At 42.5% G+C, this 16,520-nt stretch overlaps 2 protein-coding genes across 5 annotated transcripts in view; one reads left to right on the top strand and one right to left on the bottom strand.

The window, feature by feature from the left end:
- TEC (tec protein tyrosine kinase) overlaps nucleotides 1-6,161 on the bottom strand; it is a 57,546-nt gene extending 51,385 nt beyond the window's left edge. The window contains exon 1 of the mRNA XM_048941803.1: nucleotides 5,882-6,161. The gene's annotated coding sequence lies outside the window, so the exon portion shown is untranslated. The remainder of the gene's footprint in view (nucleotides 1-5,881) is intronic.
- A 147-nt stretch (nucleotides 6,162-6,308) lies between these two features.
- The window catches only part of SLAIN2 (SLAIN motif family member 2), a 32,410-nt gene continuing 22,198 nt past the window's right edge, over nucleotides 6,309-16,520 (top strand). For all 4 annotated transcript variants that reach the window (XM_048941925.1, XM_048941923.1, XM_048941926.1 and 1 more), the window contains exons 1-2: nucleotides 6,309-6,754; nucleotides 14,392-14,540. In XM_048941925.1, the coding sequence (XP_048797882.1) occupies nucleotides 6,408-6,754; nucleotides 14,392-14,540 (496 nt within the window). In that variant the 5' untranslated portion in view covers nucleotides 6,309-6,407. The remainder of the gene's footprint in view (nucleotides 6,755-14,391; nucleotides 14,541-16,520) is intronic.

Raw genomic sequence — 16,520 nt, 5'->3', positions numbered from 1 at the left:
CAACAGTGACCCTGGATTGCCACAGCTGCAGCTTACCCAAGTTACAAAAGGACACGGTGGGACCTGACACTACAAGATTTTCATCCCAGCTTACTCAAAAGGGTGTAAATTGATAGCAGTTGTTGGTTATTACATTGACATTGCTCAGTCTACGCTCTGATAGATATGTTTACATTACAGTGTGTTAAATTTGGTTTACAAAATGCAGCAAAATCTTTTTATTAACATTGTATGGGTTGCTTTGCTTGCATTTAAATGAAAGGTTCCATTATACACTCTCTTTTCTCCTGGTTCAAGCTGTCTGCCAACCCTGAAGACTTGATGAGACAAATCTTATGCTTGAAAGTAAGCATATGCATCAATGTATTGCTTGTTCATGTGTGGGCTGTACTGCAAGTATTTGGATGAAGCTGGAAAGCAACTCGGTACTAAAATCTTTCTCAGATCACTGAACTTGTCTTCAGATATATAGGTGTGTTTTCACTTTTCATGAGTAGTAGTCTTCAGATATCCCGCAATGGACAACTGACTAAAACAGCCAGCTCTTCACTTTTTGTCAGCAGCTGATGCACCTGTACTTCCTGAATAAAGCCTTGCTGGTCACTAAGTTCCTCGCCTTTGTTATTTTAGAATTCTGTTCCTTGCGCCTCCACTTCATGGCAGTTCAGTCCTTCTGTGCTTTAAAGTCATCTTCTTTGTGTCACCAGCATATTTCATTAATCACTTCTATTTTTATTTATTACTTTATTGGACAAAATACTTTCCACAAAAGATAAATACAGTCAATCCTTATGCACTCCATAGTCACAAAACTCTTCTGTCTACAGCCTGAGCCTTCTCTTGTAAGTACAACTTTTCAGCTGGTTTCTTCCCTCTGTTTTTCCAGTATCACCACACTGACACACCATGTCAATCACTTTACTGATATCCATATGGATTTGCTTTGTTGCAGTTCATAGAATGATAGAATCACAGAATCACAGGGATGGGAAGGGATCTCAAGAGATCCTCAAGACCCCCACTGTTAAAGCAGGTATCCTACAATAAGTTGCACAAGTAGATACCTAGATGGGTCTTGAATATCTCCATAAAGACCCCACAACCTCTCTGGGCAACCTGTTCCAATGCTCCATTACCTTTACCATAAAGAAGGGCTGCCATGTGTTAGTATGAAACTTCCTGTGTTCAAGTTTTAGGCCAGTGTTCCTTGTCCTGTCACTACACACCACTCCTTTAAAAAAAGTCTAATATTTAATCAAAGAAAATCCCAAGTTAATTTGGCAGAATCTATCTTCAGTAACTGTTTCTCCCATTTTGTATCCTTTCATATCTCTATTTCTTTCATACAATATTTAATCCCTGTATGCAATAAAATAACATATTTTTAAGGATCCCTTTTTTCCTTAGGAAAAAGAAACTTACTTCATTATCTAATGTTTTTTCACATGGCATTACATCTGTTTTAGTAAATGCATCAAAACTCATATGAAGAGCTTTATTATCTGTTTCTGAGCCTCCAAAAGAGCTGAGCTCTTTGCACTTTGCTTTCACCCTGCCTGTGATAACGTGTTTCCACACCCATTCACATTTACTGCTTTGATTTTGCTTCTGTGTACACTGCCATTATCATTAACAAAGCTGAGGTAAATAGTTTGGGGCAGTGCCTAGATTCATTTTAATGCCAGCACTTACATTATGTAAGGCATCTGTTTATCTTAATTTTTGTTTACATGACCAAGACAACTTCTATTATTTGATTAAATTTCTTGTTCTCTAAGCTGGATTTTTTATATTTTCACCTCTCCCACATGCTTCTGCCTGTAAAGACTTTTACTTTTTTTAAGTTTTGTTTCAATTCCTTTTAGGCTTTCTTTGCACATTACATTTGGAAAAGACCAGTAAACAAATCCAGTCCAGCCATTCACCCATGCCCATTAAACCACATCTCAGTGCCACTCCTGCATGTTCTCTGAATGCCTCTAGAGACAGTGACTCCACCACCTCCATGGGCAGTCCGTTCCAAAGCCTCATCACTCCTTCTGAGAATAAATGCTTCCCAATATCCAACATGAACCTCCCCTGGTGCAATGTATGGTCGTTACCTCTTGTCCCATCTCAGAAATGGTTTGTTCAATCCTAGGCTTTGGATACTGCTTTACCACTGTGTGTTAGAGCGGAAGATTTCCATTCGCGCATCCTCCAAACAGGCGAGGAAGGAGCAGAGGTCTTCTCCAGGTGCTCACACACTGCGTGCGGGGACCAGAGCAGTGCATCGCCGCCCCCCCACCAGGTCCCTGTGCCACCGGTGCAGGGGCTGCCACTACGTACAGGGCTGTCACTAGGTGGCGGCGGCGGCCTTCCGAACTGCGCCGAGGCGAAACGGCAGCCCGACAGGAGGGAGAAGAGGTACTAAATTCCAGTGCAGGTTTCAACAACGATGCCATAAATCCTTCGGCAAATAAAGTGTCGTCACTGTTCCTCCAAGCTCAAGCACGGGGGCGGTACCCCAGGTTTAATGGAAATTTTCCTGTCTGCGTGCAGCGTTCCCAGCAACATTTAGAACTGATCACATCATGCCTTTCTTGGCCATAAACCTTAATTGTTTTTATCAGTGTCAGCATATTGTCTCCAGCCAGGAGTCCGGCCTAGCTAAATACAAGGCAGAAATGAATCAATGAAGCATGAACATAATTTAACTACAAATTTTGTTTTGCATGGCTCTATCCTCTCTGTCACAAATTGTCATGAAAATATGGATAAGATATTCAAAACATAACAGCATTTCATCACATGTGGAAATACAACATTTCAAGCTTGTCACATATCTGGAAATTGTTCACTTGTCACTAACTGTGTATACTGAAGACTCGGCTCTTTTTCCTGCTAAAAATTGCAGAGGGGAGACTGCTTTCAGAGTCCCTTGAGTGCAGTGAACTATTTTTCCTTGTGGAGCTGGCTCACTAACAGAGGAATGTCGAGAGAGTTCTCAGTACACTCAGAAACTTTTTGGAATGGTTTTACAGAAGATTGCTTCATATGGGTGGGGACATGTAAGACTTCACTCAGTGATGCCCACATGCCTAAAATTACTGTCATCTGTACATGAAGATGAGTCATGGATCTTCTTGACAACAGCAAGTCCTTTCCCAGTGTTGAGTCACCTCACTCCCATCCCAGCACCTTAACCAAGCTGAGCTCAGTGGATTTCTAAAAAGCTATTATTTCCAAGTAATCAATAAGCATGAAATACAGGTAGCTAACTCCACGATGAAGCTGAATTTACATTTTTAAATGAATATTATATGCAGATTATGCTAAAATTTCAAGGAGAAAAGATTCTAAGCCTGTAGAAGGAGCTCCCATACTGCAATGATGAACCTCAGGTGAACAGATCTCATTTGGGGTGCCTGTGGTGATACGGGACTTTTATTACAGTGCTCAACTCTGATGATAATCTTTGAAGAGTCATCATTCTGAATTAGTAATATAAATTAAAGGTTAAATTAGATTATTTAGTCCCACATTTTCTAGCCACATGGCATGCCATAAACACTAGCCTCATTAGAAAACCTGTGCAGTACCCTAGAGTTGCTGTCCTTCCAGATTTGGAGGATAAAAGCAGGTTTAAACAACTTTTCTGTGCATAAAAAAGAAGCCTGTTAATTCACATCAAACAGATACACTCTGCTTGAGAATACCCCAGATAAGTGTATCTCAATGGCAGAACTCAGCTGGAACCTTGCTGCCCTCCAGAAAGGCTTGTAACAGCATAGGAAGAACGGTGCATGGATGTAGTCCTTCTTTCACACTAAGAGGTATGAGTAGTAAATACAGCAGACCATCTGCTTGCAAAAAGATTTGTAAAGGCTCTTCTGCCCATAGATGTCTTTGAAAAATTCACTAATGCTCACAGTTTCTAAAGCATAGTTAGGCTTCCAGGTAACCTAAGTCTAAGCCAATGGATTAAATACATTTTCTCACCACTGAGGAGACCAGATGTACTCATGTCTTTTATAGATAATTAAAGTTGCAATGTTGGTTCTTTCAGTTAGGGTTTTGAAACTAGCTTTGAAAGAGACAGACACTAATTCCACCACATACGCAATGTTTGTGCATGCCATGAGATACTGTAATGACAAATGATTCCTTTTATTTCAAAGGTTTATCTAAACACCACCTAGCAAGAGTGTGTGTGGGCCTGCTGAACACCTCCTTTGGCAGGCAACAATCTTCCTCAGGAGACTAAACAAATGTGCTTAAAAAGCAATCCAGTTTTCCAGGCTTGAAGTTAAATATTTGCTATAAATGTTAACTTCCCACTGCACAACTGTCTGTCTTTATCTACTCCCTTTGAGGATTCTTTTGTTATTTCAGGTGACAATTAAAATAAAGGTATGGAAGTCAGAATTTAACATTTTCACTAGAAATAAATCAGCAAATTACAACTGTATAAAATAAAAATAAAAAAATAGAGTTGTCCATGCTAGGAAGCTCAAAGGGCACCAAAACAAAGCTCCTGGAGGTCTTTTTCTCAGGAACCACTTGTCAGAGAGAGACAAATTGCATTACTTGAGTGACATACAAGCGTTACCCAGGCTTCTTGTGCTTTGGAGGGATTGCTCCCCATTTCTTCTGCTCACACGTATCCTGAATTAGACCTACGTTACATACACAGGTAGACATCTATTGCCCTTCAGGTTTGCTATTGCCTGTTCCAATAGCACATAATGCTGACCGTACTGGCTGCGCACAGAGGGGCTTTCAGAGTCCATGAGACTCTGCAGAAACACTGATTTTCCCTTTCCTCTCTACGCATGTGAAATAGACAGCACAGACTCAACCTGCTCAGAAAAAAAACTTAAAAAAAAAAAAAAAAGTATCTGCAACATCTAATTTCACAGGCAGACAAATTTCACTTGCTCTTGTGACAGAGTGGGAAGATTTCATTTTTTGTGGCATTACTACCAATTGTAACTGTTCTGTATAGTCAGCCAGAGGCTTCAGCTTAGGCGTGGCCTGTCACATCTGCCCAGAGCAAGCTTGGAATCTGATGAGAAGCTCACAGCCCATTATCAGCTCCTGGTCCTCACTTCCCCTCCCAAAACATGACAGGGAAACCCTCTGCACAAGATGATGAGAAAGCAGGGTCACGGTCCTTGCTATTCAACCACTGACTATGGTGACTATTAACCAGCAACTCCCTTTGTTCATCTCAGTTGCCTTTACACTTTGGAAAAATAGCAGATGATTCAGCAACACCTTTTTATTTCCTCTCCTCACTTGCCTCCCCACTACCCACACATCTTTTTGCAGTGTGCATCTTGCTGGGAGGAATAGTTGCTGTTGCTGCTGGAAGCAAAGCAATGTCAGCAGGGGATGATAAGGTGGGGCAGGAACCCTGGGGGTAGAGACTGCAGAGAGGACGGGTGGAGGGGAGATGCAGGATACCAGCAGCTCTCAGACCCATAGCTGTGCCATTGTATCAGAGGAGGCCCCAAAAGCAGCAGGATTAACAGTTCTACTGGGCAGTCCCAAGGAGCCCAAGGCTCAATGACCCCACTCCTTCCTAATGCTGCCTGCCCAGCTCTTTCACCACATTGTCTACAGGACAGAAAAGACCAAACTATTTTAACGGCGTGACTCTTCGTCCTGCCACCAACAGCTGGACTGAGGGTAGGAAAAAAAGGAAGCTGTATTAATGCACTCAGTTAGAATGAATGTCTCTATCGAACTTAAGACCACTTTTACACTCACCAACCACTGAATTGCCAGCAGTGTCATCACGACACCAAATGTCCTTATCACAAACCTTACCATTTTTCTTGCCTTACGGAGGCCTGCAAGCCCTGCTAACAAAGCCAGCTGTGCTCGCAAAACTTACCTGGATTTCATTACGGCACTTGGTACCAAACGGTGCAGAGGAGTTGGATTTACAAACCAACGCACAGAGCAATCCTCCAAGGGCTGCTATCAATGCGGCACCGATGAGTAAAGGTCCCTGTTCCCAGGCCAAAGCTCCTCCGCAGTCTGATAACCACCCCAGCAACAGCTCCCCCGCTCCCTTCTTCCCTCCCTCAGCACGACGGCCGCCCGCAGGTCCCAGCCTCCACAGGGCACCAGAGGGCGGTAAGGCAGCACGGGGCGCAGCCCGCCAACACCCGCCCGGCTCCGACGCGGGGCACTTCCAGGTTACGCGAGTGACGTCGTGGCTCGGGCGGGCTGAGGAGGCAGCAAGATGGCGGCCGGACGCGGGCCCTCCGCCGCCCGCCGGCGCCGCTGAGGAGGCGGCAGCACCCGCCCCGCCCCGCCCCACCGCCACCCTCTCGTGCCGCGGGCCGCCCGGCCATGTAGACGGGGCGGCGCGGCCGGCCTTCATCGCGCAGACCGCCCCGCGGCCGGCAGGCGCCATGGAGGACGTCGGCTCGAGCGTGAACGCGGACGCGGAGGTGCGGAAGCTGCAGGAGCTGGTGAAGAAGCTGGAGAAGCAGAACGAGCAGCTTCGCAGTCGCCACGGCGCTCTGCCCGCCGCCCCCGCCAGCCCCAAGCGCCTCCTCGGCGGTGGGGCCTCCCCTTCGCCCCCCGCCGCCGCCTCTCCGTCCGACGGCCGCTGCCTCAGCCCCAGGGCCGCGGCGCGGCGGCCGCCCCCCGAGGAACCCGGCGGCGGCGAGAGCGACGGCCCGCCGGACGACGCGGCGCCTCTCCGGCCCGACGAGCTGGAGCGCCTGGCGTGCTGCGAGGAGGACGAGGCCAGCTGGTGAGGACGAGAGGGAGGCGGGGAGCAGCCCGAGGCCCGGCCTCGGCCCGGGGCCCGCAGCCCGGGGTAGCGCGGGGAGGCCTCGCCCTGAGGCGCGGGCTGCGGGGGTTTCGCGCGTGGCAACTGCCCCGCCGAGGCCCGCAGCCCCATGCTTTTGTTCGGCCGCGGTGACGGCTCGACATCAGGAACCGGCTCCGGCTGTGCTGCGGATGCAGCGTGCCGTATTGAGGCGGTGCGGAGGCGTTCTGTGAGGCAGCGCAGAACCGGTCCACAGCTGCTGCTGTGCTTCTTTAAATGTGCGCCTGACCTGAATTTCTTTCAGCTGTAAAGGCAGTAAACGTAACGCGCTCTGTCAATTCTATCCCTGCAATTCTATCATGCTACGATGCAGGACCACAGTTTACTATAGGCAGTCCCTCTCTGTTTAAATGGACGGTTTGCCTGCTGCTCCAGCAGAAACAGCAGCTGGAGGTTGTTATCTTGTCCTTATTGCACTTAGATGATCTTCTGCTAGCTGCCAGGGAGGTTTCAAACCTCTCTTAGCGTCATGCTGTTCGGCAGCTGCCTGAAGTTTCCCGTGACACCAGTTGAGAAGAGCAGTGTAGGAGTTACAGGAGAAGCAGTGGGGAGGAGCATAGCATTAGCAGAAACACAAGAAAAATGTGTTCTGAGAGGATAAGTGTAACAGAAGCACTTTGATTTGAGTCAGAGTTGCTTTTCAAGCTCAGCTGCAAAAGTATTTTTCTAGGACTAATGGAAGTATTTTTAAAGGACTAATGCTCAGACAAGTAGATTGTAAAAAATAATAATAAAAATAATAATAAAAAGTATTTGAGTAACTGACACCATTAAAAACACTTAAACATTGCCCATGCATGAAATCATTTCAGTTGCTCAGGGAGGATACAATGTGTGTATTGCCTCACAGGAGTCATTTGCTTGACATCCAGCCTGAGCCACAGAGAAGTATGAGAACATAAGTTTATTCTGATCCAACACAAGCTTACTAAATTAAAACAAGGCATCATCTTCCAGAGGATGAGTCTGTGCAAAGTAGCTGCTCTTATTTCCCAGCTTACGCCCCGTAATCTACTGGTTGAGAGCACAATGGGGAAATAGAACATTGTGAATTCACACAATAAATTCGCAGTAATATGGCAAATGTTTTGAGTGTCATATTTTCTAGTGGCAATAGGCGTTATTAGTTTTATGTTAATCTTAAATTGCAGACAAGTTGATGAACCTCTTCAGTGAAAGTTAATGTCACAGTTTACAGTGATAACATAAATGCTGTGTGTTTTGTTTATGCACTTCTGGACACACGTGTGCAGGCGGCACAACTCACTCAGCACTGCACTTGCTGGTGGCCGGTGTTTGGCACTTTGTGCTGCCTGTTGTTCTGACTTCAGTCATGTTCCCATGCAAATTCGAGTCCTCAAAAGACAACAGGGTGTAAGTTTTTGTTCCTTTCCTATTATAGTGACTACCATATCAAATTTCATTCTCCATGACTGAGAGATAAAAACATACAACTTGAGTCGTTTTAAAAATTTACTTGTAGCACTCATCAAAAAATATCAATATGTCCTTTCATGCTATAATTTAATATGCACTTAATGATAAGTGTGGTTTGGCTAGATGAAAAGTTGGCTCATGACATTTTCTTTTTCTAGATTATTTTATAAAAATGGATATTGAACTCCTGCAATTTCTGAACGACACTTAATTCAACTGTTGAGACACTGAATAGATTTAAAACATTTTCTTACAAGGGTGGGAAGTCTTTACGTATTTGATAAATGGAAGCTATTGCTCTAAATGAAGTAGAAAACGTTCAGTGGATCAATCAAACGGGAATGATGCTGTGAAAAAATAGCAGGAATGATACAAGTAGATTTCTCTTGAACTGCTTCATGAAGATCCTGCTAGTAAGGCCTTGCTTATGCAAGGACATTCAAGTAGTTGAACCGACTGAAAAGGGTGAATGTACTCAGTTAAACCTCGTGTGAACTCTTCAAGGTTCAAATGGATTTGGATCACTGCTGTTAAACCTGAAAGCCCGTTTAAACTGCGGGATTACACCAGTATAGATCAATGACCAATTACCAACTGGGGAAACCTCAGATGGAAACAAACTAAATTTAAATCACAGCTTATGCTTAAAAGGTTAATTTGTCTGTTGGTTTGTCTGCATGGAGAAGTATAGATCTGTCTTAGCTGTTGATTTCAGGAGGACCTGGCTGTGAGAGATAGCTGGTGAAGGCTGCTGGTTATCTCTTGTCTTTTTTTCAATTTTGTGTAATGTGGACACTTTTCAGTCCTTGTATTCACGTACCCCATTATGAAATTGTCTCCGGCCTTGTAATAACAAACTGATAAAACTGCCTTATTTTACCTTCAGTGTTCATGTGAGATTAGTGCTTCTGAATCCTTGTCTTGGTGGTCAGACTTTCTGATGTAGAACCGAAGGTTCTCCTTAGGCATGTATGCATGTGCACACAGCACTGCACTTCAGCTAGGCCTCTTAAGAGTTCGGTTCAGGCCTGCTCTGTTCACAGGAACAGGACACAGCGTACAGCTGCTTGCCTCACTTGCTGGGTAAGGTTGGGCGTGGGTGTATATCATGCTGGAGGTGACTTGGTAACAGTGTGCAAGGTGGTTTGCTATGCTGCTTTTAAAAAGCAACTTGTCTCATTTATTGCAAGATAAGTGTGTACATGTGGGCAATTACTGGAGTTAACGTCCTGTGGATCCACGTTGTCACTTACTTTGCAGTAACTTGTCGCACACTTTCCTAAGCTTTCTGAAAAGCTCTCTTTTAAATATCAGAGCGAAGCATAGCGATTTTTCTTCAGAACTTACTCTGATGTGCACATACTGCACTGTATAGAGGTTGCTGTGTGTCTCTTTTATGCACACTGCACAGTGAACTTCTGAGCAGTTGTATCCTCTACACATGGTGTTGCTTTAGAAGTTACCCTGCCCATCCCAGTGTTTGCCTGTCACTTCCATGTAAAGCCCACCATTATGGCTGAGGGATAGCTCATGGATGACTGAGTTTGTTTTCAGACAAGGCATAAATGAAGTTACTGATGGATTGCTTATGTTAATAGTGAAAACTGATATTTTCAGTGTATTAGTTAAGTATTCTGTTTAGTTGAAATGGAAAGCGAGTGCTTTTCTTGCTATACACACCATCATTCAGCAGCTATTTCTGTTAAAGTAATACCTATTTTTAATAGTTTACATTTCTGATCTAGTCATCTGTTCCAGCTAGCTGGCTAAGTTGCTGCTTTGAGAGATAGAGGATAAAAATATGATTGTCATCTGTAGTGATCATCTTGCATCTAATTGCTTGATATCTGCTGAACACCCTGAAGTTTGCCGTGGTGAACCAGTAAAATGTGGTGTGTTTGAGTCCAGAGCTGCACCTGAACAAAATCCCATTGCTGGAATTACATTGCAGTGTTTTCTGCTCAACTGCTAAAGTTGCCTTGTGTTAATGTTGCCTTGCCCTCTTGGACCCTGGACAGGTTCTGATCAGCTCCTGGCTTGTGGCTTTAAGTAAAAGAGAAGGTGATACTGGCAGGTTAAGTGTAAATCAGATGTAAAGTTTATCTTTTTAAACCACATTCTGATAACAGCTCCTCCATCTATGAGGAAGATGTGGAAAGCAGCATGTTAAGTTGACTAAGGGTTACGCAAGTTATTAGTTATTGAGGTGTAATAACTCATAACATCAAAGATCAGTGTCTTTGAGATATCTTTTTCATTGTGGAATGGATGCTCCAGGACTGCAGAAAGAAAAGAAACCTTTTCCCATTTTTAATTTCTTGTGTGATATTCCTGGCTTTTAAATATGGTTCATATTTGGTTATCATGAAAGCTTTGACACAGATTTCCTTTACTGTGTTAATGGTATTCCCCAAATTTACCTCATAATCACATCTTATTTTGGCATGATCCACATTTCTGCCTCCTTGTAGGTGTTGGTAGAGTTCTGAAGCTTTTCTAGTTTAGATTCATACTGCTGTGCCCAGAACGGTGTTTCCCAGACTGCCCTGTATTCTTGTCAGATTTATTTACTTTTAGTAGCTCTTTCTCATGAGCTTTTTCCTGGATATTTTAGGGGAATTTCTTACTGATCTGTACCCACTTATCTATTTTTCTTTCGCATCAAGTAGCTTTCTTCATCCTGCTTTTGTCTGGAACACGCTTTATCCATTCCCTTGTTTCATTCTCTCTTGTACCGGTTTTTGCTTAACGTGATTAAAATAAGTAAGCTTTAAGTCAAGTTTCTTGCACTTGGTGTATTCCATTTAATTGGATCTTCACCTTGTTATTCATCTGCATGTTTTTCTCATGCGCTTCAACTCTAAAAGAGTTCTGGTACAAAGACTCCTCCTTTCTTCCTAGTTGGAATCTTGGCTTCTGGCTTCATGCTCGTGGCAACCAGCCACTTGTATCTTAATGTGGTGGGAGGTGTGCTCATCAGGTGAGATAATCCTTACGGCAAAATTCCATTCCTTCCTCCTTGTCTTCTTACTTCAGAGCTTTTCCCAGCTCAGCTGTGCCCCAGTGCAACATGCTACAACTTCACCATATTAGGCTGGCATTGTCCTATGAGTGCCTAGTGATGATTGTCCCTGTGCAAAAGCCTTTCCCTTTTTGTGCTGCGTCTTCCTAGAACTAATCAGCAGAGCCCCTGACTGCTTTACATTTCAGGCTGGCACTGCTCTGAGAATGCTCTGTCACTCCAGCTAGTGACAGCTGGAGGAAGGAAATGTTCCTGTGCAGCACAGTCATGTGCCTGAGCTTCTTAAAGCTGTTAGAAAATAGGTCGGCGCTCCCAAGTTTCTTTTCATGTACTGTTTTCATTTACTTGATCTTGTGTCACTAAGCTGTAGTTGAGTCTTTGCTTTCTTGTGGATCAGTTGGAGTGTAGTTTTTCTGATGTGTTAATATTTGAAGTCTGGGTGGTAACTGTAAATTGCCTGCTTCCTCAAACATGTTCCATTTCCTGTTTTTAGAAGGTGATTTAATGGTGTTTAAAGATGTATGAAGTCATTGGTAATCTTCAGTCTTAATGTGGCTGTGCTGCCATTCAGCGGAGTTATTTTGCTGTTGAATGTGTAAATGGTCATGGATGGAAAGAAGTCTTTTCTGGGAAGCTCTTCTGCTAGAGAGGACCTGTGCCTTTAGAGTCCTACAGCAACTGGACAAAGAAGATCACTGAGCTCTGTGAAGTTGTATCTACATCCTTATTTTAATTCCATAGTGTCCTTTCTGCTCCTTTTCCCTTTCTGCTACTGGGAGGAGAGGAAGAAGTAGAAGCATTGCTCCAGCGCTTCACCCCGCTCTTGGTCTTTATTTTTTAAACTTGATTTAAGCAAAGCAAGAGTTGCATCAGTTTCATCAGTATACATTTTACATTCTACAGTTCTGTTTTTTTTTTAAATGTAGAATGAAACAAAGGAAAAGCAACTGGCTGGAAATAGGTGGGAAATCTGCAGTATGGGTTTGGTTAGAGGGTGAGTGCAAAAATAGGAACTGTGTGAGCCTGGATTGTATCAGTAAATAAACTGCTTGTCAAACAAATGCAACAGTTGGAAATTGCAGAAAATGATCACTTTTGTCTTTGTAATTAGTCTTGTAAGGTTGTTCGAGATACTCACCATGTGCATCTATAAAAAGAGAATGTGCACATCTTGCCCATGGTGTTGGGTGTTACTGTAAACACTTCAAATGTGCATGGAACTTCTCAAACATGGCAAGGCATGCCAGCTGCCAGGGAGCTGGGAGTCTCCTTGCTCAGCACCAAGGTTGGCTTGGCTGCCTTTGACTCTTTTGTGTTGTGTAACCCTACCTCGGGATGGAAAAGAGTACATGAGATGCTAAAAAGAGTGAATAAAAGGTGTTTGAGTGCTGTTAAGTGTTAAATGTTGACTTTGTCTATATGCAGGTAATGGCATTAAGTACAGCAATTAGTGTAATTGTTGCAATAGAACTATGAAAATCAAGCAGATCCTGTTCTTTCCAGGAATCTTCAAGGATGTAAATGTGTGATGGGCTCTTAGCTTCTCTTGTGGGCAGAGTGCTTGTAAGGATCTCTGCAAAAGCACTTTTACTGACCAGCATAACATTGGAGAGAGTGTAAGCCACGTGTGCTGTTGCATGGAGCAGTGGCTATTGGACTGTTAAAAACGCTTTGATTTTGTATGAAAACCTGACAGGTGAGAATAAATCCTCTCCTGCATTTGTAGATGCAGCCTTTTAGTTTCAGTGTTTGAGGGAAGAATGAGTTAGAGCATACTGTGAACAAAGTGATTTGTGTTCTGCATGGGAGGCTCATGATGTTCATGGTGATTTTTAAATACGCCTCTTGGGAAGCTTGTGTAAGAAGCAGCCGTTGTGATACAGACTTTGCCAAGACAGTAAGGGCAGTAATTAAAAAAAAAAATCAAGTTCTAGAATTACAGATGAAGGACTAGTTAATAATCTTCTAATAGGGCTATGGAAAAATAACTTCTGATGTCATTGGCATCAAGGAAACAGGAATTTCTGCTGTTTTGTATGCGAGCATGCTGACTCAAATGATTCTCAAATGTTCCTAAGCTACTGGAATAGGAGGTCTGTCTCTAGGTGCTCCTAGAAGAGACACACATTTAACCATCTCTGCAAATGCAAGTGGTCTGGTTAGTGCTGTAGATCTTGCAGTTTAGTTTATCTTTTGCTGAAACAAATTTCCAGATTTGTTTTTGTTCCAAAGATAAGGCTTAAGTATCCCTATTTTGAGTGAGTGATTGAATATGGTTTTGCCTTTAAACTGTTTGTTGAGGGGTGATACGTTTTCAGCTAGAGCTTTAGAGCCTTTAAAATGGAATGCTTGTTTCTTCAGTTATGAAATACTGAATTTAGAATAAATAAATGGGAGTGCTAATGGGCAAAGGCCTTTCAGCACGTCCTCCAGAAGGATACGGTTCCTTTGTTTCCCTTTAGACCCCTACACGCATTATCTCTTCTTCCTTGTTTTTAATGCTTGACTGTGTACCCCTTAGGACAGAGAAGTCTCTTTGTTCAGGGTGCAAAGGAAAACTAGTGGATCAGGTGCCAGGGTACAGGTTATAAGTAGAAAGAAAACATTTATCATTCAAGGATACAAAATTAGGAGATGTGTCCTGTGTACTTCAGCACTTAAGGCAGTTATTGCTTACAATTTCTTTGCATTTGGGAAAACTGTAGTTGCATATTGCATGATTCTTCATTTTTTTCTTTAAGGTGAATGTTGCTTAAATCAAGCATCAGTTGTACGTTTATTGTATGTAACAGATATATCAGTTGTATGGTTATGTAACATTGAAATTGTCCATATATCAGGGTTTGTTTGGCATACCAGTTGGTTTATGAAGGCATAACAATATAGGCATCAGCTTTTGACAGAAATCCTTACATAACCACGTTATCAGTATTAGACTGTATCCACAATCATTAATTTAAATTTAAAACTTGTGCTTTCCTTATATTTAGGGTTTATATATTAGGTACTGTATGCATAGTATAAGAATAGAAATAGCGTAGTGCGTGGTATTTTTTTACATGCCTGTTGTTTGTCTTCATAATGTTTTTCTTCTTTTCAGGTTACACACGTCTCCAAAGAAGAGACTGACTCCAATGCAAAAATGTGTCAGCCCATTAGTTTGGTGCAGGCGGGTGTTGGATTACCCAAGTCCTGACATTGAATGTGGTAAAAAGTCACTGATCCACAGGCTGGAACAGATGATGTCAGGTGAGTTCTGAATATTAACACCACTGGGTGGTACGTACTATTAAACAGAGTCACAGGGATCAGAATTAGCTAATAATTGTGAGAGAATGAGGTGCAGCAGTTAGTTCTGCCTGAAGTTGTCATGGTTTGCAACGAGTAATTCATTGTCATAATTTTCTATATTGTGAATAAAATGAAGCATCAGGTGTGAGGAAGGATCTCGGAGTTTTAGGTCCTCTGCATAGCTGTGACATGTTCCTTTCTGAAAGCTCCTGACCGATGTCATTAACGTGGAGGACTTATTTTAGAATAGCCTGTGTTATACTAATTGTTACACCTAATTAGTTGGTAGGTGCTTGTCAGTACGTTAGAACATTTTTTTTTTTCTAGCTGAGCTATTTTCTCTAAGAGAATGAAGTTCTTGAGTAGCATGGGGAGATAATGATTTGTTTTCCTCCTGTCCCCAGTAAGGTAAGATGATATCACCATTAGATTCAGAAATCCAGGGTTTAATATATATACAAATTTTTTCCTTCTTGGTGCTGCATAGTTGGTTATATTCCAAACTGGGGAAGAGTTGAGTGTCTGGTCCTTGAGGAGGAAAGCCTACCACCTTCATTCTTTGATTCACAGCATTCTGATGTCCAATTAGCAGCAAAATGCTGACGGTCTGATTAGAATTTTCTGTCCCTCTAATTTCTTCATCATTTTTCCTGTTAACTTACCAGTAATACTTTGCCCTGTGAATGTCCTAAACTCAGCTGTAGCCTCTGACTGTTTTCCAAAACTTGCTTTAACTTCTTTATTTAAGTCTATTTTTATGGGAGGAAAGAAAAGTGATACTGAGAAATACCTTTCTTACTGTTAATATTTATTCTTGCTTCGTACTTCCATCTTTTTTTGCAGCCTTGTGCTACTTTTTTCTTTCCTTACCACTATCTGCAGCAATTAAGAGAATGATTGGATTTGACCTATGAATATCTGAACAGTTATTTCCAAATGCAGATGTTCCCAACCATCCTTCATATGGTTATACATAAATTTTGCTGAGTTCTATTATGATATTTTCCCCTTCCTTGGATTCTTTGGAGCAATTCAGTCTTTACTCTGATTTGTACTAAGATTGTTCTTAATAAAATTTGAAAACATTGCTAGTAGATAATATGAAAAATCCAGTTCTTATTGTTACAAAAACTAGCAAACCTAATGCTGAAATTGCCTTCACAATGAGTTATTTCATTTCAGCAGGTATCACAGCTGCTGTAACACTTGGAATATTTTTTAGAAGTTCAGTCGTAGTGGGAGCAGGATGGCAGGACGTTGCTGTATGAGATGGCTGAACTTGAAAGTCTGATCCATTCAAACTGTGTCTAGGCAACTTTGTCTTTTTTCCTTATCCCCAACAATCCACCTCTGGCAGTTACTCTTGCAAGAGTACAGCAACTCGCCCATGGTACAAACAGGGAAAAATATTTCTGGTAGAAGAGATGAGCACTAATACTGCTAGTTGGAGAAGCCTGTGTGGAAAAGTGAATTTGTAACAGAAAATCAGATTGTCCTTTAGACCAACCAGACTACAGCAGAAATAGGGTAGCAGGAAGCTCCACTCTTGCAAGCTGTGTGTTTCCTACCCCACAATTTCCAGAGTATCTTGGGCTTTTGTATTTTACATTCTCTTTGATTCTGCCTCAAGGATCCCCATCTCTTCACCTATGAGTTAGTGATTCAGTTAATAAATTTCAGTTCCAGTCTTCATAGAGGCTTTTTGTACTGCTGTTACTTTCTCTCCTTGATCCCTGTTGTTTTGCCATGACTGTTTTCTCTTTGGCAGTTCCTGTTATGTGTTTCTAATCTTTTTGCCTCTTCTCAGTCTCAAATGCACTCTTGTTTTCCAGATTTTCTTCTTATAAAATCTTTTTCCATTGTGTGATGGTAAAGAAGGGAAGAGGGAATTTCAGCTCCATGCAAACAGTTTCTTGGAACACAGAATGCATGGGGCTC

This window comes from Lagopus muta, chromosome 4 (genome assembly GCF_023343835.1).
Source record: "Lagopus muta isolate bLagMut1 chromosome 4, bLagMut1 primary, whole genome shotgun sequence".
In the NCBI taxonomy this organism is placed as follows: domain Eukaryota; kingdom Metazoa; phylum Chordata; class Aves; order Galliformes; family Phasianidae; genus Lagopus; species Lagopus muta.
The sequence above is the reverse complement of the archived record's forward strand: the minus strand, read 5'-3'. Positions and strand labels throughout refer to the sequence as shown.